General features: G+C 41.2%; 1 protein-coding gene across 2 annotated transcripts in view; it reads right to left on the bottom strand.

Moving 5' to 3' along the window:
• The window catches only part of UBR2 (ubiquitin protein ligase E3 component n-recognin 2), a 60,138-nt gene extending 47,187 nt beyond the window's left edge, over positions 1-12,951 (bottom strand). For both annotated transcript variants that reach the window (XM_069800235.1, XM_069800234.1), the window contains exons 1-4: positions 12,787-12,951; positions 7,161-7,420; positions 4,022-4,100; positions 2,369-2,482 (exon numbers count right to left, since the gene is read on the bottom strand). In XM_069800235.1, coding sequence (XP_069656336.1) covers positions 2,369-2,482; positions 4,022-4,100; positions 7,161-7,420; positions 12,787-12,864 — 531 coding nt within the window. In that variant the 5' untranslated portion in view covers positions 12,865-12,951. The remainder of the gene's footprint in view (positions 1-2,368; positions 2,483-4,021; positions 4,101-7,160; positions 7,421-12,786) is intronic.
• Positions 12,952-25,912: the final 12,961 nt, after the last annotated feature.

Here is a 25,912-nt window from a genome sequence, read left to right as displayed (position 1 = left end):
CATTTAGAGGCAGAAGTCTTACCTATCCAAGCTTATACAACATCCAGCACACTGGGATCATGATTCATGATGCACGCCTCTTACATGCTGTGGTAGATAAATAATTAAATGCTTAAATGTAACTGGGTATTTCATAATGATCTGCCCATGTCTGTCTTGTTCACAGACAGCTGTTCCCCTTCTGTAGTGGACAATGCATCCACTTGTGCCCATTCTGCACTCTCCAAGGTGCCTTCCATTTGAAGTCTGCAGCAGCCACTATAAACTAGCCCTCCTCTCTCTGTCAGAGCAGAATGGCTGCTGCTGCAGGTGGGGGAATTGAAATGAGGAGGGGGAGGAAGAGGAGTGCTCCTTCAGTCTGCAAAGTTAAAGGGGCTACTTTTTGGAGCAGCAAATGAAAACCACTGCCAGCTCTGAATCAGGTAGTACAGGCACCACTACCATTTCCTTCCAATCCATTTCAAGGAATTTGTGTGTGAAGAGAAAACATTAAAAACCTCTTCCCTGAAAGGATTCTTCTTCTACTATTTGAAATTTTTGATGTTCAGAACAACTAGTCCCTCTGCTACAAAGCTGGAAAGGGAACACTGCATGCCCTGCAGGTCACCTGGATGTATACTATACATTGGGTCACTGACTCAATTCATCATTTGGTATTTTGAAGTGTGTGTAATTGTTAGTCAATTAAACTATTTAACAGTAGCCCAGTTTCTGTTTTAGGATTACCTAATACCAAATCCTGTTTCATTACAGTTAATGTTGTATAGAAATAGCTACAATAATCTTTTCAGAACTTATCTGCATTATCTACAGGTGACCTTTGACAGTCAGCAGTTCACCTGTGCTAGTAAAGTTTATCCACCCCACCCAAGATTCTCTGGGAATACTTGGAAGCTTTACAGGAATGTTAATAACTGCCATTTCTCTTTTTTTGCTTCATTTAAAACTTTTCTAGGGTATGGAGAACTATCAGTCACCAAAAGCAAAGGCAAACCTTAAGCAGCAGCACTGCCTCCATTCCCAGCACTTTCAACAAAGACACGTATCTGGGCAAGGCAGAAAACAGGTTCCGATAATGCTCAACTAATGATCCTTGATCTACCCTGAACACAACATTGCGTAACATAAGAGATCTCAATCCCCATTACTCATGGGGAAGAAACACAAAGTCTGCCCAGTGCCTTAATTTTTTCTGTCAGTCACAGTCACTGTATGAGTATCTTCAGACATACAAGTAGCAGTCCACCCAAAATTTCAGAACAAGAGTTTTCTAAGGTTGCCGACTAACATAAACGGGCATGTAGATCAAGTGGTGAGTCCATGCAGCAGTGCTGGAGTCTTAGGGTTGAGATAGTGAGTACAGATTTTAGAAGGACCACTGTCACTGCAAATACAGTTATAGTTGCTTCACTTAAACCATCAGATGAGCAAAATTACTACCAAAAATTGCCTTGTATTTTCCCTTCAAAAAAATCTCACAGAAATTATATTACATAAGAACAGATGTGAGTAGCTAGACCAGAAGCCCAACTAGCCACTCTCATTCCTGAGATGTAATAACAGATACCAAGAGAAGAGTATAAGAAAAGGACAGAATGCTCCTCTGGCCTCCAGTAACTTAAGACACTAATATTTCCCACACCAAAGATAGTATCTGCAATTTTAAATGGCCATTGATCATTTTTTCCCTCCACAAACATGTTAAATTTCCTTTTGAACATATAAAAATTTTTAACAACAAGCGTGTTTTGTAACAGTTAGTGCAACAGCTTGAATTCATACTGTAAGAAGTAGCACGTCTTTTTGTATTTAATATGTCCAAGTTGTTATGCTATGAGAAATGGTGATGGTATGTTCTCTATTTACCTTCTCCATACCAAACAAGCTTTTATAGACCTCTATCTTGTATCTCCATTATGGCTTTCCTGTAACAGCAAGTTATTTTGATTTTAAAAATCTGTGCACTTCACTTTGGTAAAAATCAGAACATATGTTGCACAGACAGCTTAATTTGGCTTCTTCATGCACATGATTACATACAGTTTTGGGTTTTGGGTTTTTTTCCACATGGCAGACTCCCTTCACCTTTCAAAATAAGACAGAAAAACAAAAGAAACAGAACTAAAGCTGCAGAGGCGACCAAGAACATACAAAATGAAGCCTTCAAGTAGAAAACGTCATTCTAAGTAACTCCTTAACTTAGACAAGACATTAATTTTGTCTAACACAGTGTGGTTCAAATATTGCCATTAAATTTCCTCCCATCTCTCATGCATGGTATACAAGACTAAAAATAACCTCATATGAATGATTTATATATATACACAGTTAACAATGTTTTGAAACATGATGCCTCAATTGTTATTACCTCTTCTTCTGGAGTCTCTGAAGTGTTAAGTTCATGCTTTTGACAGTAAGGACCTTCTTTCCAAGCTTCTGTATCACCACAGTCACAGAAACCTCCTCCACCTGACGTTGTCATCTAAAATTATTTAAAACCAAAACAGTTCACATGACTATACATATACATACATGCACACTAAGAAACAAGTAGTCATAGCTAAACTACAAAAGCATGATCACAACACCTGATAGCTTTAGCCAGTACCCTGTTAAAATAGCACAGTGAAACCATGTCTGCTTCTGATGGCTGAAAGCTTACCTACTTCGTCTGCCCATGCCAAAATAAAATAAAATGAAATAAAATAAAAAGACAAAAACCTTCAAACACCCCCATTCTGCCCCACCTGAAGGCTGGGGTTTTTTTCAGTTTTTCTAAATCTATTACTTTCAACACCATCTGCACTATTTCAGATTCTCACATTTTTAATCTGAACAAAGGTAAATTGTTCCATATAGCATTATTACACAGTGAGTAAAAGATGTACTGTTTATAGTAAAAGGGCTTTACAGACAACACTTGAATTGTTCATGTAAGTTTTAGTAAACACAGAAAAAAGCATCTGAAAACTGTAATGATATATTTGCAGTGTTTTAATAAAATTTATTTTAAAGCTAAGACCACCTCAAATTAGTAAGTGTAATAGTACTCTTTTTGAACAACAACTATTAACTGATTCATAGAAGAATTCTTCTTTCACCTATTTTTGGCATACAGGTACATTCTGTACCTATAGGTACATCCTACAGTATCAACAAAATTAGATGGACATTTGAAAGAACATTTGCTTACACTTTTGAATGTCACCTCGACTTGTTAATTCACTAAGCTTGCAAACTAAAAACCTACATACAAGAAGTATGCTGATATCAGCAAATTGTATTGGGTTTCTTGGGGCAAGTTGTTGTGTTTGGGTTTGTTTTTTCTTCCTAAAACCTGATGCTCAGGGTAACCATGCAGTGATCAGATTTACATTAACAGCAGTGCAGTATTGTCAAAAATAGATTTACAGAAAGGCTATACCAATAGCTGTCACTTAGCTTCTTAGCTTAAAAACACACCAAGGCCTTCTTGGTTTTGTTTGTAAGTTTTTTTTAACTAATCTGTACTACTAATATCAGTATATTACTAAAACAAAGAGCATCTACAGTTTTAGTTTTCTATTTTAACTTTATGTTTAAAAACAAACAGAAATCCTGCTATTGTACAGAATTTGATAATGATTCAGATGTTTAAAAGAAGTAAGTTTTAAATAAAAGGGGTTTCTTCATAAAGGTTTTTCAATGCCCTTTAAAAATAGTCAAACATCAAGGTCAAAGCAAGTCAAAAAACAACTCTTATGCGGTAAAATTCACTAAAGGGCACATGTTAAAAATATACATTTGTAAGCTTAACTTGTGCATAAAATTTAATTACTCTATTTTAAAGTGTTAACTTTCAGAATTTACACTCAGATCAAAAGACTCAAGTTCTTCTAAGATTATTGCAGACATAATTCCAAACTTTGTGTTCATCCAACATTTTGAAATTATGTATATATTCTTACAATTTAAACAAGGAGTTTCATATACATACAAAATTATTAATGACTACATCATATATTCCAGCAGTATTACTAACCCTGTATCGATGTTCTCTATGAATACTTCCAAGAAAGCACTCCATGCATAACACACAAGTTGGGTCAACTGCACAGTCTCTGAAAACAGCAACAACAACAACAACCAAACCAAAAAAAAACAACAAAAAAAAGAGAAGCATTAAACAAATGGTTTTCCCTTTAATTACACATTTTACAACAGGTAATTTTCAAGTATCACCAATATGAACCTTTTAACTAATGTATGTATTATTCTGAAAGAGGAAGGGGGTGGCTTCCAAGGAGGGGGAAACAAATGAAGGACAAAAAAAAAAAAGCTGTCCTCATAACAGAAGAGGCTTTAAAATATTGTCTGGGTAGTACATATATTTGGGCAATATAGCCATTGCCTTCAAGAGGTGAGACAAATATATAAGCAAGTAAACAGATGAATTACAGAACACAGTACAAACAGGTAAACAATATAAACCCAAGCAAGTTCTCAAGTACAGAGTACAAGTATTAACAATCTTCAGCAATCAGAGAAGACATTTTTTCACTGAACACTGAAAAGAAAGAGATTAGATAGTTTAGAGATCAAACCTCTGCTTCTAAGTTTAGCCCTACAAGCTTACTGAAAAGGTCCAATAATGCAATTTCCTCAACCAGGAGATCAGAGACCATAATAAGATCCTGTCTACAAGCACTGCTATATTAGATAGAAGTAATATTTCTAGTAAAAGGGGCTAAACAAATGAATGAGACAATTATGCATTACATTTAACTGTCTCCCTGAGAAACACTGAAAATGCATGAACCTATGTAATGCAACTGACTTCAAGGCACCTCAAGATTAAGGGAGCCAGGTTTTCCAATGAAAAAAAACCTACCAAGAGAATGCATGTCTTATGATGGTTATTATTAAAACAAGAATTCAGAGACACAACTTATTTTGTTCAAAAGAAAACACCAGATATCCTATGAAATGTTATTATCAAGAATTCTCTTCATTTCATTTCACCAAATAAATTAAACCAGGTAATCACCGAAAGATAATCAGACACCCATGACTTACTATGCATAATGTACCATTTTCACATTTTTTTTTCCTCCAGAGGAGCCACTAAAGCTGAAAATGTCAAAGCAAAATTATACAAAGCTCTTCTGTTTTAGAATAATTCATGTTCGTGGCATTATTTTTTTAAGTAAAAAAAAAAAAAAATAAAAAATATTTATTGCAATAATATGCGTACAGGATATAGATCAGTTCTACCGTATTGGGTATTGATTCTTCAGAGCCCTGAACTTGTGGCAATATACTTATAAACCCAGTACTGTTTGCCAAGTAATTTCTCAAACAAGTAAGGGTGCTTATACCTAAAGCAGAGGCAGACCTGTAAGCTGCACAACTGGACAGAAAAGCCACTGCTTTTAAAGTATTTCATGGGCTCAGAAAACAATTTTTTTCTGTATCCCACAAAAGTTTAAATTAAGCTCTCATTATTCTTCATTATCACCTATAAGTCAAAGAAAATGTTTTTTGTTGTGCATTAATAATTAACAGTTTTACATCTATGTTCAGTATTTAATCGAAAGAAGATGAGACTCCCTCTTGATAGCAGCAACAGCAAAAATATTCTGTATTCACTGCTGACCCTGACTTGAGCAGAAGTCTGGACAAGATGGCCTACCAAGACATCCTTTCTAACCTGAATGACATTATGATTATATTTCTGTATTTAGATCATTCTTCTACTGAAACAAAGACCCTGACTAGGAACAGTACATTCACTCATTCTCTAAACTCTACACCAATGGATTGCATTATTCTGTGTTTTCATCACACCTGACAGTATTCTGAAGGATATACTTTACATATTGAGTTGCTGGTCTTGAAAAAGCAAGTGTTTAGAAGAAATTAACATAAGTCCCACAGTTTTCATTAGTCCATATGAAGAGTATTTGATCATTAACATATTACGTCTAGGCTGCAACACAATTTGACTTGAATTAAAACACTAGTTCCTAGGTTTGGCTTTTTAGGTCTTTAGGACCAGATTTCATGAAAAGGTACTAAAGAAACTGTAGACATTCTTTTTATAGCCTCTGTTAGTCTTCAGCCTCCCTGCCCAGATCTCTACTTTTTCACAGCTGTGAAGGAAGAGCCTAAGAACACCTGAGAGGAGATGGAGTTTTCTTAGCGGTTGAAAGTATCTAAAGTACCTACCAGTTTAATCTCATCCATCTCAAGATAAGAAGGCTCAAAACATTTCAAAACTACCTATTCTAACTGATCGTTAAAACAGAAATGCCGAAGAGGCAGTTTGCTTAGTATCTCAAGTCTACCCTGAATCAGAAAGTCAACGATCATGTTTCTAGAAGAGGAGAGCACTAGAGAGTAAAATTCTACAGTCATTCTCTCCTTGTAAATGAAGGGGATGGAAACCCAGAAAAATAAACCCTTGAAACAAGACAGACATTCCTTCCCCCCATCACCCCACCAAGTGTTGAAGTGTCCGAGCGAGTGGTAGAAACCATACAAAACAAGAAGAATGTGTGACGGAGAGGGTACAAACCAAACTCAAACTACAGGTGGTTCAGGAAAGAGGAGATAATAAAATAATGAATATACAGCCAGTAATACACTGGCTTAAAATTGAAAATTGTTACAATACTTGTAATTGGTTAGTAACTTCCTATCCTCTTTCAAATAAAATGGTATTTTTAGAGAGATATAGAGGGAAGGGGGTAGGGAAGGAACAAGAAGCTGGTATGCCTGTTTTAGCATCCAATAGATTAACAGGTCAGGGAAAGAGGTCTAAAATACAGGATCAACACTAACAGCTGATATCAAACACCAGAATTACACACACATATACCTGCCCACTTACTTCTGATTAGTGCCCTTAAATCACACTGACAGTTCACCCCAACCACTTCCTTAATCTTGCGTTTCTTTTGTACAGAAAACACTCTACACTATTTACACTAATTAATATTCTTCCATTTGCAAATCTGTAGTGTTTTAATTTTCCCCTGGTCCACCTGTCATGAAACACTGCAAGGTTACTTTAAAAATACATTTGGAGTATTAACTTTTCATTAGGACAGTATATTCTTATTGAAAAATGTTCATGACTTCACAAATTATAAACACTTCACAATGTGAAGTTGAACTACCTGCAAGAATACGTAGGCTCTCCCACTTTAAAAACACGGCCACAGAGATGGGAAGGTTTGTTCGCTTGCTCAAGCTTTGGAAAACCAAATGCAGGATCTTCGCCACAAAGATACCATTCCATTGGTCCCAGCAAAACGTGTTGTGCCAGCATGTCTTCTCTTTGTGGGGCAGGGTTAGGACCCCTGCAGTAAATTTTTGGTACATAATAGGCCAGATGCTGGTACACTTCTTTCTGAAGGTCATTTGCTTGCAGCCATTTCTTTTAAATTAAAAGGAATGAGAACACAAATTGTTTGTTAATAAAAATACAAAACATAGTTCAATCCATCAAGATGATTTTTTATTTCTAAATCAAAAATCTAAAATGGCATTGCAAAACTAGAAAGCCATGCTTCCTTCTAAGTGTTAAATCTAGATGATCACAGAAGACACACATTAGGAAAGGAATAATTTGTTTCCCTGCTTGCACATTTTATCCTTTTGACATACAAAAGTCTTTTCAAAACCACAAGATTTAAGAGACAAAATTCTTAAAAATTTTCCTCCAGGATGCATGACCAGTAAAATGTCCCAACATTAGCAGTGACTTTTAGGATAAGGCCTCGACTATGCTGGTTGCATTTTTTTGGAGTGCAGACTGATGCTGCCAGCTGGGGACAGAGAGGAACAGCAGAAGGCTGGAGTTGGCAAGGAACAGGCAAAGACAAAAAGCACAAGGAGAATGGCAAACACAGCATTAGGTAACAGCCCCTCTCATTTAATTTCAACAAATTACCTATGAAAATGAGGGGGGTTTGGTTTCTCCTACCACCAAAATAAGTTATCTGAATTATTATTTCAAGCATGATGTTAGATCCATGAATTCTTCTATTAGGTCTGCGTGGCAAGGTTTTGGTAGTGGTGGGCTACAGGGGTGGCTTCTGTGAGAAGCTGCTAGAAGCTCCCCCTGTGTCTGATAAAGCCAATGTCAGCCGGCTCCAAGACAGATCTGCCACTGGCAGCGTCTCTGGGATAACATATTTAAGAAGGGGAAAAAAAAAAACACCTGAGCAATTGCAGCCAGGAGAGAGGAGTGGGAATATGTGAGAGAAACAACCCTGCAGACCCCCAGGTCAGTGAAGAAGGAGGGGGAGGAGGTGCTCCAGGCACTGGAGCAGAGATTCCCCTGCAGCCCATGGGGAAGACCATGGTGAGGCAGGCTGTCCCCCTGCAGCCCACGGAGGTCCACAGTGGAGCAGGTGGGTGCCCGAAGGAGGCTGTGACCCTGTGGGAAGCCTGTGCTGGAGCAGGCTCCTGCAGAACCTGTGGATCCATGGAGAGAGTAGTCCACCATGGAGCAGGTTTGCTGGCAAAACTTGTGACCCTGTGGGGGACCCACACTGGAGCAGTCTGTGCCTGAAGGACTGCACCCCATGGAAGGGACCCACGCTAGAGCAGTTTGTGAAGAACTGCAGCCCGTGGGAAGGACCCACACTGGAGAAGTTCATGGAGGACAGTCTCCCATGGGAGGGACCCCAGGAGGAAGGAGCGGCAGAGACAACGTGTGATGAACTGACCCCAACCCCCATTCCCCGTCCCCCTGTGCTGCTGGGGGGAGGGCGGGGAGGTAGAGAAAATCGGGAGTGGAGTTGAGCGAAGGGAGGGGTGGGGGGAAGGTGTTTTAAGATTTAATTTTTATTTCTCATTACCTTTCTCATTACCCTACTCTGATTTGACTGGTAATAAACTAAATTAATTTCCCCAAGTCAAGTCTGTTTTGCCCATGATGGTAATTGGTGAGTGATCTCTCCCTGTCCTTATCTCGACCCAGGAGCCTTTTGTTATATTTTCTCTCCCCGTCCAGCTGAGGAGGGGAGTGATAGAGCAGTTTTGGTCGGCACCTGGCATCCAGCCAGGGTCAACCCACCACAATTCTCTTAGTCAATCAACTGTAAAAAACAATGTTGACAATTTTGAAAATCCATCAAACTACTGTACCTGCTATAAGCTACTGAAAAACTCACAGCTCTTTCCAGTTTGTTTTTTTTCTCTCGTATACACACACAGAGTAAAAAAATCCTCTAGGATAGCATTTATTTCTGCCTTGAGGATTACAATTTTATAAAGGTTTAAACTGCAAGTTAAGGCTGCAAAGTTTTTATCATAAACAAATGGGAGCAAGCACTTACTGCAAGCGTGCACTGATTAAATCCCGTGTTACATAAACAGCCTTAGAATGCCATTTCTCATTGTAAATATGACAACCAGATACCCCTGGCAACTTCAGAAAAAGAATTCAGAATCAACCTAAAACTGTACATGAAAACCGAGAATTAATTATACCAAAATAAATGGGTTTGGTAATCAAATGTTACAGCTTGATTTACTCTGAATTATTTATGACTTACTCTAAAGAACTTATGTTTGAGACAATGCAATTATAGCAAGTTCTTCAGGATACAGACATAAGAGTCAGCAGAGCATTTGTGCCATTTAGAATGGTTGCATTATTGCCCTTTTTTTTAACTATATTGTAGTATTTTCACTTACTAGACTATGTTTTCCAAAGCAGAATTTCATATTAAAATAACCATATTTGTCAGTACAGCTCTTAGTAGAATAATATGCTTTCCTCACTTCTCTTTCCCTAAGTTTGACTTCTTAAAATCATGATCAGTCTACTAAGTCTTTCTGTATTGATCTAGCTTTGATGGTCAAAGCCCAGATTTTTTCCAAGGAAGTCCATGCAAAAAGGCTGCAAAAAAGCCATATCCAGCAACCTAGAAGTTTACAGATAATCTCACCATTGGCACCAGGATTCAGAGAATACCACACAAAAACGAAAAAAGTAAAGTTTTCATTACTAAGAATTTGATTTTTTTTTTCCCCTAGCTTATTAATCTTTTCTTCTCCTTTCATCCTTTGCACCAAATACCTACTACCACCAGGAACTGACCCAACCACAGTGAAACTGACTTAGTCTCTTCCATGATTTCCATTTAATAAGATAATTTTTAGATTATTTTCTAGGGCATATATTAGTTATTACGCCTGCATTTTTCTCAGCAAAATACCTTTAATTTCAGCCTTTTAATTCAGCAGTACATTAACTTCTATCTAGAAAATACACAGTGAATATTAGCTACACTACAAGCTCAGACAAATACCTAGCCAGAGAAAATTCTTGTTCCTCGAGTAAATGTCTTTCCCATCCCAAACATTCTGGCAGTAGTTGCCTGAAAGTTAGGTGTGGCAACACTGAACATCATCACACCTAAATCTCTTTGTGAAGCCAGTTCTATACACATAACTGTGCATACAGTTTTGAAAATCAGATCCTGGCTAAAAGAATATCAGAAGGAAGTACAGTCTACTAGGACAAGGAAACAGATGTCACTCCAAGAGCTACCAGGAAGGCAACTCAAAGTATTGTTGTGCGTGTGAAATTGTTACTAGAAATATATACATATGCATCCATATGTTGTGCTGCCTTTCCAAATCGCTACCTGGGAGGCACTGAACTCCAGCAAAACTACTCAAAACTTTGGAATTTGTTAACAAAAGCATTTTGTATTTAGGCAAGTTTTCAGTTAGTATTAGTTTATCTTCTAACCTGAAGTCACATGTAAGAAAAGATAGCATTCTACTCTCCCAATAAAGGTTTTTATTAAAAAGGGAAGTGCATTCCTCCTCATTTCCTACCCCCTCAAACTTGCTCTCCTGCAGCAATTTTTGACTGCCCTGAAAAAACACCTACCCAAAAATCATTGATCAAATAACATTTTATGTAAGTAAATACCTAATGGTCCACCAGAGTTTCTATTAAATCCAGATCTAAGTAAGAGGTACCAGGAGAACAAAACATATAGTACAAATAAGCCACAAAACAACTCAGTTTACTGCTTCAAAAGCTTAAAGGTATAATTTATGTTTTTCTTAGCTATACAAATAAACAGCTGCAATGTAGGCTCATGTTGTGTTACAGATAATTTATTCTTTTGATCGTTGTTCTTTGGAAGTTTATCGTTTAGTTGTTGCAATGAGAAACTGAAGCTTAAAGTGCTACAACTATTGCTTTGGGCTGGCATTTGTTTTGTTAATACTGGGCTATCAGCAAAATAATGCTATCAGCAAAGGAGGGAGAAAAACAACGCTAAAAGCCAAGCACGTTATTTACATATACAATCAGGCAGCACCAGCAGCATTTAGTTGCTAGCACATCGTAGATTTGAGAGTGATAGATCTCAGAATTGTAGCCTGCGTTGTTGATGACAGAGAATAAAAATAAGAAATGACTAAATTTATGCTGGCACTTGTACCTATAGCCAATTCCTAAATGAATTCCACTTGGTGCATGTCTCTCTTGGGCTTATCTACGGTGTGACCCAAAAAAACCCATCTGCTACTCACACAGACAAGGTCGTTTGGGCTCAGTTTGGGCTACTTTATGAAGTGTTTGATAGAATTATTGGGTTTGCTGTTGAGGGGAAGGAAGACTAATTCTGGAGCTAAACTAGCTAGGATATAGCTAACTATGCACATTTGCCCATCTAATCATACCTTTGTCTGCTCTGTAGAGATACCAGCATAATCTGAGGATAATCTTAATTATAACATTGTCTTTTATTTTCTTTTGGAAAGCAGCCAATGTAATTTCCATTTAAATACACACAGACAGCTCTTCAAGGTCTTACCCTACAGACATGCACATCAGCAGTCCCAATATTTTAACATACATGCCCAGTTCCTCAAATGCACAAACGTCTATAAGATCTGGCACCTATGCCAGAAAGAAAAGCTTCTCTAAAAACTTTATCCTCAAGACTTCTTTTCCCTTTCAACTGTTCTTCATAAAAGTTGGAAAAATATATAAACAGAAGTGGATTATTTCAAATATTACATTGATTTTGCTTGTATTTCTTCTACAAGCGTCCCATTCTAATGGTCTTAAGCTTAACTAGCGCAAGCTTTTGCCAGAACTGCATCCTAAATGCCGGGGAGGAAGGAAGAATCCTGTAATGAAAATTCAACGCTACAAAGCATGTTCGGGCCCAGACGTCCACGTAAATTAATGGGGGGAGGGAGATCTTCTCACGACGAGGCATGATTGCCGGCAGCGAGGTCTGAGAAGGTAGCAAACTGGGTAGGAGAACGAAACTTCTCAGCTGCTCGGGGAAGGCGAGGGAGCACTAAACGAAGGAGCGAGATGCGGAGAAGCGGCCCCGCTCCCGTTTGCGCCCGCCAAGCCCCCACGAGCGGCGGGGAGCCGCGGCCGCCCTCGGCAGGGGCTGACCACGGCCGGGCGGCTGGCTGGGGAGCCACCTGCGCCAGCCAGAACAACAGGAAAAGCTGGCTGCCGGCTGCCATCGATTTCGGCTACTGCAATAGCGACGCCGGCGACAACGGCAGGATAAGGCCAGGACGAGAGGCCGCTGCCAGCCGGGGTGCCCTTATAACCAGCCCGGGCAGCGACACCCCCTCACCGAAAGCCTGCTCGCCCCCCCCCGCCCCCGGGCACAGCCTCGCCGCGGCCCCCGGCCCTCACGGCCCCACCGCCGGCCGGGCAGGCCGGTGCCGGCCTCGCGAGCCCCCGCTCCCTCCTCGCCCCCGCTCCCTCGCCCTTCCGCCCCGGGCCCGCCGCCTCACCACGGCGATCTCCTCAGCGGAGCACTCCAGCAGGCTCTTGTCAATGGCCTGCACCTCCGCCTCCAAGTCCGCCGCCATCTTCTCACCCCCCCGCACCGAACCACCGCCGCCAAGGCAGGGACACCCGGAACCGGGCCCGGCCGGCCGCTCTGCCCGGGGAACCCACTTCCGCCCCGCCCCCGCCCGGCACGTCACCGCCCGCGGCGCCGCTCCGCCCCGCGGGGCATTCTGGGAGCTGTAGTCTTTCCCCGCCACCCCCGCCCCTCCCCTCCCCTCCCGGGAGACCTGGTGCGGGAGCCGGCCCGGCGCCGGGGAGGGCCGGCGGCTCGGCACCCCCGCCCCACGGACGCCCTTCTCGTCTCCTCCAAGGCGAAGCGATGCCCGGGGCGGGGGGGCATCTCCCGTCTCGCTGGCAAAGCCGGGTGGCCTCCACGCCTGAAGCCAGCTAGACCCCGGCGGGCCCGGCCCGGCCCGGCGGCGCGGCCCGCGGGCGAGGGGGCACCCCAGCATGGGTGAAAAGAAAAAAATCAGTAAATTACGTGAATCGGGCAACTACGGCTTTAAGACAAACACTACTAGGCTGCAGAAGCTATAAATCCTGTGGCTCAGCTCCACGGGGGCCGCGCACCACCCCAGCTGTAGCGTCCTCGCCTCAGCCTTGCGCGTTCGGGTAGCGCTCCAGGCTTGCAACTTAAAAAAAAAGTCATCACCCCCAAACCCAGGAATCATCCTCGTAACTCTACTTCCTCTTAGTTAACACAGGCTCTGCTTCTTGCGAGGTCTCTCCGAAAACCTGTCGTACCACTGTCGTACCCAGGGGCTTGCCTGCGCGTCGGGGCTGCGCCACTGCAATTACAGCCGGGCCAAGAACCCAGCAGACGTGTCTCACTTCGTGTGCGGCCACACGGCACCGGAGCGGCTGCGCGAGCCACCCGCAGGGCTTCGCACCACGCCTTCCTCTGCTTGCTGGGAATTCCTCTGTGGATCTAAGCGTCACGCACACACTAAATAATATTTCCACCTCGCGCCCTCTCTCAGGCTTCACGGAGATAAGGACCCACCCTGCAGGAGCCTAGCCCAGCAAACCCTGCTGAGGAAGTCTCTGCTCTGGACAACTTACACTCCCAAATCTAGGCAATGCATGGGAGGGGAATAAACAGGCGGGAAAGACAAACCGAGTTGTAATTGCCTGAAGTACTAGCCGAAGGGGGCCATAAATGTTACCTCTGGCAAACAGTATTAACCTACAACAAAACTGTGCATTAGAAGTGAGTTCCAGTTCACAGCTTATATTCCTTAACGATTTTTAAACATTCTCACCAGTGGGTAGGCATAGTCGTTTTTTCCCTTTTTTGTCTCATTTACTTCTTCTTCCTTCTCCTCATTCTCCCCTCAACTAACAATTTAAATATTGAGTTACCCAAGGGGGAGACATTATCTTATATCTTTCCAAGCAGTAACAAATACATCTATGGCCATATATTAATATAAAAAGGAAGGTGGGCTGCGTGCCATTGCCTGGCTACTCTCGAAGAGATTTAACGTTCTCCGCATCAGGGGGCAGCAACGCACGCTCGCGTATTAGTCATACTGTATAAGCACTTGCTTCTGAAACCTCAAGGGTTTATAAATCATTGCATTTACTTACATACCGTGTTTGGGAGTTCTGGGGAATTTTGAGATGAAGGGAACATTCATGTCTGGAAAGACTGATTGCAAGAACTGAAAAAGATGGGTTTAGCCAGTGCTATGAGGGAATCATAGAATGGTAAAAGGATGGCCTTTAGAATATTAATTTCACCTCCTAATATTTTAAGAATAAGCGTAATTTCCTTTTGTCTGATTGTACCTTACTATATGCAGGGTACATCTTTTTTACTGTATTTATTTTTATATTTTTTGCCACTTTTTGAGTAATCATTCCTAGAACACAGAAAATGATTATATATTCCTTAGAAGATCAGTAACGCCCACACTGTTTCTCATTCATGCGCTGTTGATGCCTAAGGAATACAGAACATGATGCTTCTTTGGAAGAAGGCAGAGGGTGAAAGAAAGCTGTATGATTTAATTGTCTCTCCTTCTGAGCTGTATGAAGAAAATGTTAGAAAAATCCTGGGGTTTAGTAACGTGAAAGGCATCTTATTTTACCTGGAAATGTGGGCAACCCAAACAGAAATTAGATTGCAAAGCCATTATTTCAATATGAGCATAACAACTTCCTGGGTATAACTTTTTTTTACTTTAGGTAGAATTTTCCGTAATTTTTAGCCTGTGCCATTAACTTCATAAGCAAAGATATTATTCAAATTGAGGAACAATAATTAAGGTTGAGGAGACTGCCTTTATCTTCTGCCAAAAAGCCTAATTCTTCTGGGGTCTATTATCCGATAGAAATTGAAGAAAAGAAATCTAGAGAATTTAATGTTTCAGCAGGGTTAATAGTAAACCTTCATAGCATTTCCCTGCTCTAGCTGAAATGTTTCTGGGTCTCACCTTGCTTTCAACACACAAGATAGCCCACAGAATGCTACAGACTCTGGTTATGAAAGATGCAGATATCATCTGTATCTCTTTCACCTCCTGACCTGTCTGTTTAAGCACTCTGCCTCTGCTATTAAAAAAAAAAAAGAAAAAAAAAAAAAGAAAAAAAGAGAAAGAAACGAAAAACTAAATGGTACTTTGTCTGGGGGTCAATTAACTTTATTAGGTTCCAGTATTTTTAATAAACGCTGCATCCATTAAAAACACAATGTAAATAGGCACAACTGAGAAAATATTAATTATGACAGTGGAGGCTGATGTTTCCTTTCTAAAAACTGTTATAGAAGCTACTAATGAAACAGGGTCTTCCACACTAGAAGACTGCCTCTTGATGCAAGTCCAACAGAAGTCAGTGGCAAGCTGAAGCCTAGCTATTTTGAAAGAGAAAGGACCTCCAGTAGAGCATGCTCCAAAGAGGTGCTCTGCTTACAGAAATTATTGTCATCGTGGCTGATTACTACTTGAATGTGATCACCTTCAGGGCCTGTTGCATTTGTGAGTAGGAATGGATGAAATCATAAGGTAAAAGGATGTTGCAGGGAATTTTTAAGTGGCTGGTTTGCTGGTGTGTTCACTGTACCTTAAATGCAGTCAATTTAATATCACTGTATTAATTTGAATGTAAATAGAAAAAATATTGCATATCTAGACTGCAGCGATAGATGTCTTCTTTATAGACTCAAAAAACCAAAATGCTATTTAATTTTCCCCACATTGATGGAGTTTTCTAGCAATCATTATGAAAGTCGAATCTTGTGAGAAGGATTCAGAGATGTGTTCTATTCTCTGGGAGAGGTTCATTTCCTGGTACAGATAAAAAAAAAAACATTTTAAAAGCATTTATTTCCTTGCCTGCTCTCTAAAACAATGCTGCAGTTGTAACTTAATTTCAAAGTTTAACTGTTAAAGAAAATGATCAGCATTTTGCTGCATTAAGTTGATCTTACATACCTATATCTAAGATCACCACCTTGTAAAGACATTTGTATCTCTTTAATCTTCCCTAAGTCAGCAACCCTTTCCACCAAACAAAGCATGTGTCTAAGTGTAGGATTCACGTTTATATTTTCAATAACAGTAATTTTGATAAAACAGTTTGCTTAGCAGATACTGAATGACCAAAGTAGTGATTTTTGCATTGCAAATATAATTTTTAAAGCCATTATGATTTACATGCTTTCCCTCCCTTCCTCTTCAGTGCCGGATGAGGTAGGTTTGTAGTCACCATCTCCTACATCGTCTTCAGATAAATTCAGATGGTAATTCTTTTATTTCTGTACTGCCAATTCCAATGACAAATTATGCTGACCAAAATAGAATTTTGCCTGTGATAATGTTAATTAAAAGATGAATTGTGAATGAGGTGAACAATGACACCCAGTACTTGGTGGATTGATAAAACATAGTTCACTAAGCAAGACATTATTCAGAACAAAAGAGCACACGGTAATCTGAAAACACAGGTTATTTTAGGAATTTGGTTCAGATTTAGAGTATTAAAAATACTATCTGACAAACTGTAGGCGATTCTTTGTTCTTGGAGGCACTAGTGCTATAATACCAGCCCTTTTAGCAATAAATCAGAAGCAGCTTATTTCTTTTCCCTGCTTTGTCGTTGCATGATCTTAGATAATAGGTGTATAATATTCTAAACATGATGTCAAGAAAAATGATTAAAAAAAGATACTAAAAGCAGAGCATATTGCATAATAACAGTGAACACAGGAGACATAATGGAAAGCCTAAAGATACTGCGGCCATCTTCCCGTCTGGTGAATGCTCTCTGCAAGTCTAGCAAAGGCAGTTACATAACTGATTTTTATTGCATTAGGCAACAGCAATATTGCTAAGCAAACTGATGTGCAGAATTAGAAAGCTTCTTCCACAGTGGAAATGAAGAAAAAAGACAGCGAAAGGGTTCTCACTTAACATCCAGTAAGAGGGCAGGGCAAGAGGGTGTGCATCTTCATTAGTGGATCATGTCAGGGTGACAACATGATTTATTCTTATCACACAGTGTCTTAAAAAAAATACAATGCAAACTCAGTCCATGATAATTTTGCTGCTTTCTGCGGTGTAATGTGTCAACAGTCTAGAGCTCAAGCTGCTAAGTTAAAATGCCAACCTCTAAAAGAGATTTAACAGGAGCTAAGATAATAGTAACAAGTTATACAGGGGGAAGAAATTAACATGGGAGCAAAGGAAAAAAATACACACGCAAAAACCCCCGATCTCATTTGTTTTCACTGTAAATTCAGAACACTGCTAGTGTATATTTAGACATAGAAGTTAATACAAATAGGTCTGTGAGGTCGTACCATGAAAGCCTGCATTTGTGGCGCATGGGTGGTCAGCTTTGACACCTAGGAAGGCGCAAGCAGCACTTGAAATTTTTGCTGTAGCTAACGCCCTTCCCCCCCACTTATTCACTGATGCTGATGATAGGAGCTTATGTTGCAACCTTCCCTTTAGCAGGCCTTTCTTTCATGTGGCTGACTATTTTTCAAGCTTGGACAAACTTGATTATCCTTGAGACCTCTGCCACTCATGTCTGTGTGGCAAACAAAGGGATAGGAAGGAAAGTATACAGACAGGTAGCCACCCATATGAGGTGTAATTGTGGATGCTATGTTGCCGTAGGACCAGACTTTTGAAACACCTGCACTAAGGAAGAGCAGTCATGGTATTTAGCATGAAGTGCAGCGCAAGAAAGTGCATTGTCGAAGTTCAGAGTTCTAAACCTGCTAGAATGGGTGTAGGATATGGTGAAGTAGGTAGGTTAAACAGTGCTGCTACAACGAAAGAGGACCTTCTGGGTCATGGGGCACTCTGGTGGCTGCCTCGCTAGAGTCTAGGTCGTGAGCAGAAGGAGAAACCTTGCTTTTCCATATTCGCAGCACTAGGTGGCAATACACTGCACAGGCATGGCGGTGCAGAAGTCCTCTTCTGCAGCTTCCCCTCCAAGCCCTCGCCAGCTCCCACTCACTCCAGTCTGCAACCGGAAGGGTGTGGGTGGTGGGACTGGAGGAACCATCCGACTTCAGATTTTTTGTCTCTCAAATCAGGCTTTAACTGCTTAGTGACTGGTACTTAGGAAAATTCAAGACATTTTTGGAATGAGTCAGGTGTTGGAAGACAAGAACTGTGCTGTGGGATGCCTGGGGGCCGCGGAAGGGGCCTTGGGTGGTAGAGGCAGGAGAGGGAGAGAAGCAGGAGAGGCCAAGGAGTCACCCGCAGAGGTGGACAGCAGGAGAAACTGGAGCAACCTCCTCTAGCAAGGCCCCTGCCTGCAGCACCGCAGAGAAGCTTCTGGGTGTTGTGAACAGCTGGACACCACGATGGTGACGCTCAACGACGTTGCTTGTTCTCAGCTGATAGAGACGAGAACTGATACCGACCCGCTGACGGAAGGGTTCTCGGCTCCGTTTATGCGCAGTTGTGCAGGGGATGCATAGAGGAAATAATAGGAACGTACAGCCCACAGGCAAAGGCAGGGTGGATGAAAGATTTATCTGGGAATATAAAAAATGCTTTGAACAAATGAACTAACTCTTCTTCTTTTCCCCTTCATTCGCGTAACGGAGCAATTTTAAATTAGAACAGGTTGTAACAGATTTAATTTAGATCACCATGGTGCCTAGTATAATGCTACAGCGTTTTCTAGTTTATCTTTTTCTCTGATTTTAAAGGGCTAAACAGTTTTTAAATTGTGAATTTGTTATAGAATGTATGGCTGCTAGACAGTCCTAACCAATTAGAAATTTTTTTACTGCATCGTGATTAATTTTGTTAGATAAAACTACTGAAATACAACAGAAGGTTGAAATAAAAAGCATTTAAGTGCTGTACAGCCATGATTTACTCTTCAGAGATGCATTTAACGCTGTCTCCAGCAGAACAGCTTCATCCATTTTCCAAACATTCATTTGTTTATTTCAAGATTAGTCGCAGTTATAAACAGACATTAAATCACCTCCAGGCCCTAATACATTGTAATGAAGTATTGTAAACCATGTAGTATGTTGGTTTAAACAATGTAATCACAAAGCAACAAAACCATTTTCTCCTGGTTCTTGCTGGCTCCCTGACTTCTCTGTTCTGTCTTTTCTTTGGAAAAGTTCTTTTTAGTCTGTAAATGTGAAGGTCAATCAGAGGTCAAGTTTGTGCTTTTGAGCCGTGGTTCCTTTCAGGTTATTGGCTTTGTTTTATTACTGAAAGGAACCATCCATTTTGGCATATAGAGCGAAGAAGTCATGTAATCCTATTAAATACAAAACCAACATGTACAAATAATGGCGAGGGTTTGACAATCGCACAAAAGCCCCCTTTTTCTGCCCATGGTTAAGCCTGCGCTGAGTAATTAATGGTCCTTCTATGAGCCTGTCTACACTGGGAAAACTGCCTAACTAGTTTTCAAAATACTTGCTTGAAAACTGGTTACAAGTACAGCTGAGAGCCCCTTTTAAGGCAAGCTGGCATCTTTCTTCTGCGATGCTCAGGAATGGGAGGGGGACAGAAGCAGCTACCTGTCACCTTCCATCTCAGCACAGAAAATGGCACAGAAGGAGACAGGCACAATCCCAGGCAGAGGATACTTGGAAGCAGAGAGACTTGAATTAGTAAGGAAGAAGGAGGGAAGCATGTGTAGCGAGTTAAGGATGAAAGGAGGTACTTCAAGTTATTAGAAAATAAACTTGCTTTGTTGGCAGTAGAGAGAAGAAGTGGAGCGCTGGGGTTACAGCACGCAAGTTGAGATGTAACTGGATCATTATGTGCTGGGCACAAAATCTAAGACATAAAAAATTAACTACAAATATCTCACTGATTTCCTTACAAAGAATGTTTATGCATAGTGCAGGGTCAGTAGAAGAAAAAATGAGGAAGAGCAAACAAGGTGTAATCAGAGGTTAAAATGGAGCAAAGAAAGCGTAGGATCATTTAAAGAAAACTGTCCTCACAATGGTATCTACCCAGAGGTAACTGAGGGAAAATGCTGCCAGTTTTCATGTTCAATTAGTTATGATCAGATGTAAAATATGGGCTTGCAACGCTATCAGTTCTACTTGTCACTTCTTTGAGGACAGTCGACTACAGTACATGAAAACTACTGAAGCTGTGCAAAACCCGGTTTTCATAAACAACATTCATAACATTATTTTCACATCCCTCAGACAAGCGTATAGGTTATCACAACCTTAAAATCTCTGTCTGTTGGCAAGACAAGGCATTACCATCCTAGAGCGTATGCAAGCGTATGAACCGATGATCTATTACTAATAAAAAGAGATGAGCTGATTGAGAGTGCAGATAGCAATTGCAGATAAGATGAAGAACTGCATGCAACGTAGGCAGGAGCTGCAGAAATGAACACCAAACCAGACATACAATTGAATATAATAAACATTACAGAAGTGGAAATGGGAAGCAGAGAAATCTACATTACCCAGATTGTGAAACAAGCCTTACAACAAGCCAGACAGTAAAAGTTTCCAGCCTATCATATTGCAAGGTCAGATAGACAACAAAGATGCTTGGAGCTTAAGTGTGGAACAGGTCCAAGATCTTCCGATAGCCTTGTAATAGGAAGGGAAAAACACTGGCACACCACTAGGGAAGGATCTCCGCACAGGACTGCCCCTTAAACAGACTCAAGAGGTTTTTGGCAGACACTTCAGCGAGAACAGCCCCTAATGGTGCGGTCTTAAAACAAGTCTGGAAGAAGCCTCACTCAACCCTGGGTTTGCTCCCTGCGTTGAGCATATTTTAAGAAGGCCACAGGTTCAGTATGAATAATTAGGGCTGAATTTATTTTCTTGTTCTCCTTTGTTCCCAGTGCTTCACTCAAGTAGTGTAAAGAAAGTGAAATACACCCACAACTCCTCATCTGGGGACTTCCTCAGCTGATACACAACCAATGTCTAATTAGGTCCTTTGCCTCTCTCTGGGGTGCAGAGGAATTATCAGTGTCTCCATCTTCAGCTATCACTAGCTGCTAGATTAGTCAGCTGGTGTGGGACTCAAAACAAAAAGCCATGGGAGCTGTACCTGTCCTCCCAAGGGGGTTTAGAGATGTTTGCACGGTAAGAGGACATAGAAGCTGTAAAATATATACTCAGAGAAACACAAACGCATGCCTTGTCATTGTTAGAATTTCTGAATAAAGTGAAATGGATTCTGCAGACTAACACATCAACAAAAGCAAATGTCGATTCGAGAAATCTCTTTTCCCTCCCTAGATGTGACTCCCCGTATTTTCAGCTTTTTTAGCAAGCTGGCAATGCTGTGGGTACTGCAGACTAAGAGATGAGCCTTCTGGTCCCTAGGTTATCCAGTCATCACTGGTGGGTTCCCAGGGAGTTCTCAGATATGACAGCACAAGTTGGTACTATGCATGGCTCAAACAAAATTTTGGAGACTTTTATAGGAAAATTCCACACATTATTGACCCACAAGAGAGTCTTTTTTCTTTTTTTTCCCTCTGAAAACAATCTCATTCCCAATTTGCACCATTAGCTCTCTTCTCAACAGAACAGTCCCCAAAGTCTGAGATCTCTAGTGTCACAGACCTAAGCTTGCATCTGGAGCAGTACACGGAGATTGTTTTGGGGACCCTCTGTTTAGTTTCCCAACTTCCATATTTGTTTGGAGACTCACAGGCCATTTGAATGGGATGGAGGTAGTTTTTCCATCTCTAGAAGCAAAATTTGTCCATCAGAAAGCATACTGTAAGACTTCACGTATTTACATATCCTTGGATTTACTTGTCATCTGCTGCCCTTCAGCTGCTACTGGCAAAACTGTCTCAGCTATAGAGCAAATCGGTTTTCCTCTACTATTAATTTTGTTAACCTGCTTTATAGGGGTCCTTTGCAGTTCCCTGTCTCACTGCAGCTATACAGTAACTCCATCACATTTTCTGCTTTCTGTTTATCAGTGCAGCTCTCACCTCCTCAGGTGTTTTGGGGCCACCAAACAAAAACACTGACACAGAAACGTAAATGTGCTTGTCTTCTACTGCAAGTGCATTTCCATCACAATAAAAATGTGAAACGATACAGCTTATTTAAATTTCATGATGTAAAGTGCCTTACATCACTATAAACAGAATATACTGTATATACATTAGATATATGAGTCTAGCCATGTTAGTTAATAGTATTTTTTAAATCATGACAGCTGTATCCTTACAGTTTAAATGTCTATCTGCCTGCTGTCACATATGTAAGAAACAAGTAGGTAAGACACAGTGAGACCTAGGAGTGACTGGTATCTATGACTATACAAGACTTGTATAAAAATTAAGGTTACAGTTCTGAATGGGAAAGTTCAGAGCAGAAGATGCGGGTGCTTGTTTTCCTTCAACAAACCCTACAGAGAGTACATTCGACTCTGCATAAAATCAGCAAAAATAATTTGCTTCTGCGCTGAGGAATATGAAATGGAGAACTGAGAAACTGCTGAAAGAATGGTGGTACGATGACTGAGAGAGTTCTGATCAGAGATGGCTGCCTGAGCTCTTTCCACACAATATGTGGTGTGCTATTGCCAGTATCGTACCCACTTCCAATGGACAAAATCCTGAAAAAATAACACTGCTGCCATTGCACTGAAATTCACTACGTACACTGGAAAACTTTAATCTTGATCTTAGTTGTCAGTGTGGACTTGGATGTGTTGCACATTGTGGTAGGGAACCACACTGACTTAATCATATCTGTATTTAGATATTACCCTTCTGTTATAGAAAATTATTTAGATTAACTGCAACTTAAAGTTAAGATGCCAGGCTTCCTTCTACTCTCATCACACATATTTTCCGTAACTGTTTACCTTTTATCTTTAGAAAATTTTTGCATACAGTCAGCTTCATTTTTCCTTCCCGTACTCAAAAGCATGATTTCTCTTGTTCAGCAAACACCTTAGAAATTAGTACAGCTCTGTGTAACAAGCCATCCTAAAGCCTCTTTTTGTATATGTCACTTTTACCACATAACGGATTTTTAAAGCCAAGAAAAAACAATTCACAAAGATTGGTAGGGGCATTCAGAAGAAGTCATTGGAGACACTATCTTAAATCTGTCACTATATGTCACTGGATTTCAAGTTGACGGTGTCTCTGTAGAGGCAGTTTCCACTGAATACTGTAATTGAACTGAATCTTTGCAAACAGGACTGTGTATTTCTTCCTGGTAGTACAACAGCAGGACATTTAGAATAAGGTGTGTTTCTTCATACAGCAGTTGTCAGCTGTTACCACTGGGAGTGCATACAAAGCCAGGAGGATAAAACTTCTTGCACATCAGTCAATGCTCCAACCATTTTGAGCTGGGCATAAGACTTACTTGAAAAATACTGGCCTGTCTTTAAGACATAACAAAGTGCAAAGACTTAGGAGACTTGGTTTCATACTTGACCTCTGCAGCTACTTTCCTGGATGACATTGGACCACATCTGTTCCCTAGTTTACCCATCTGTAAAATGGGGACAGTATTACTGGCCCCTGATTATAAGACCCTCTCAGATCTACTTATACAGAAAGCTGTAACAGAGTGGGTGGTTTTAAAGTTTAGAATAGGTCAAACGACACCATCAACTTAAAATTTGGAAATTATTCAAAAAATAAAAAGATTATATTTTCACTTACGTTAGTTTTATAAAAATACATGAGTTTTATACATTTATGCATTCATAATTTACAAATGCATGTAATATAATTTATATACTATGTATATATTATACACATTTGTAAATTTAAAAATACATATGTCAGTGTATTTTATAAAATAAAACATTTCCTCTTCTCCAGCATGTGCAAAAGCCACACAAACTGGAGCATTGCTCACTAGGACGTGATCCCGCAAGATGGTCCATGTCACTGTCTCTCTTGCACGCACATGTACATGCCCGCAGATTATTCCTGACAGCACGATAGTATAAGTGACTCTTCCAAGAGGAACAGGAACTGACACAAACCAAATGTAGGAGAATGTCCCCTTTAAAACTCCCAGTGTCTCTAGCTTATTTTCCTCTCTAGGGCTCCCACATGATTGCAAAACAGTAACAGTGTCATTGAAAAAAAATCTGAGTCGCCGCTATTTCTAACTTGCTTATCTGTAACTTCTTTACCAAAACATTCCTAAGCACTTTGCAGGCTTTCATGTGTTTTTGGAGCATCCCTGCAGTATCGTATCTCCCGTGCGCCCAACTGCAGGGAGACGCAGGACGGTCAAGGCCAGCTCCTGCGGAGAGCTGCCTGGAGGAGCACCCACCCATTCAGCAGACCCGGCTCCATCAGTGCCGGGCCAGAGCCCCAAGGGCTCCGCAGCTCCCACAGGCTGCACCGGCGGCGGAGCAGCTCGGCGACCGACTCATAGACAGGCGGCTCTGAGCTTTGTTGAAAAGTTCCCAGGGTTCGAGTTGAGGGAAAACTAGTGCTTGTGGACTTCCAGAGCTGACCATGGTGCAAACAGCCATGCAGGTTTATTTTTCCCTTTTTTTTTTCTGGGCCACTGCCTGGACCAACCTTCTTACAGAGCATCTTATCTGCTAGATGAGATAGCAGCCGTGGCTTCATGACAATTAAAGGCAATTTAAACTAGTGTGGCTGCAAATCCCACTTTTTGGCACACAACCCTGCCTCCTTTTTCTGCTACTCGTCTGGCTGACTCAGTGAAGCAATTCAGGGAAAAATTACCCAGGGTTTCTGCCAGCGCTGGGAGAGGATCTGGCTGACCAGGAAGAGGTGAGTGTCAGCATCGGGTGCAAACAGGAGGCAAAACCACGCAGCTGGAGGCAGGAACTTGCAGAGGGGACAGCAGGACCTTAGCTATGGCAATTTACTTTGGTTTAGCCTTCATGGAAAGAGACCCAGCAGGCAGGGCTTTCACCGGCAGTCTGCGTGACAGCAGCATGCTTTCATAGTCTTCTCTCCTCGGCACATTTTCTGCACCATTCCTTAGGCTGTGCACTCAGCAAACTGATCTGGCTGAGAGTGAAGAATGAAAAAAAAAAAAAAAAAGTCTTACTTCCAGTATTAGTTTTCAAACGGCGGCGGCACGGTCTGAGATCAGATTAGGCTGCCGGTGAAATCCGTGACTTCACCTCGTGTCTGGGATCAGAGCAGCCGCTTCACTGGACAAGAGGCAACTCAGACCAGCAAGGCTGGGATGCTGCTTGTCTGAAACAGGCCTGCTCCTCACCCGGGTGGTGGAAGCGGCCAAAGGGAAGTACGCGGTTGTTCGCTGCGGCTAGGGTCCCGATGCATTTCTGCTAAAAATTATTTGGCTCCATTTCAACCTCAGCCATTTTCCTAACTTGCAATGGATGCGGTAAGAAGCAACACCAAAGAGCGCAAGCTGTTTTATCCTGGAAGCTCTCAATGTCCTGAGCTTCCCAGAGAGAGGACCTAAGAGGGAGAAACACTGTACTTGAACATACACGAAGGCAAGGAGCATCAAGGCGAGAACGAGGTTGCTAACGTTACCTTCAAACAAAGCAGAGATACAGTTTCTTGAGCACAGGGATACCTGGAACAGTGTACTTGCTGATCTCTGAGCAAGCCCACTGCCAACTGTCATTTATT

The sequence above is a fragment of the Haliaeetus albicilla genome, chromosome 13 (genome assembly GCF_947461875.1).
Source record: "Haliaeetus albicilla chromosome 13, bHalAlb1.1, whole genome shotgun sequence".
NCBI lineage: Eukaryota > Metazoa > Chordata > Aves > Accipitriformes > Accipitridae > Haliaeetus > Haliaeetus albicilla.
Note: the sequence above shows the minus strand (reverse complement) of the source record. Positions and strands in the feature narration are given on the sequence as shown.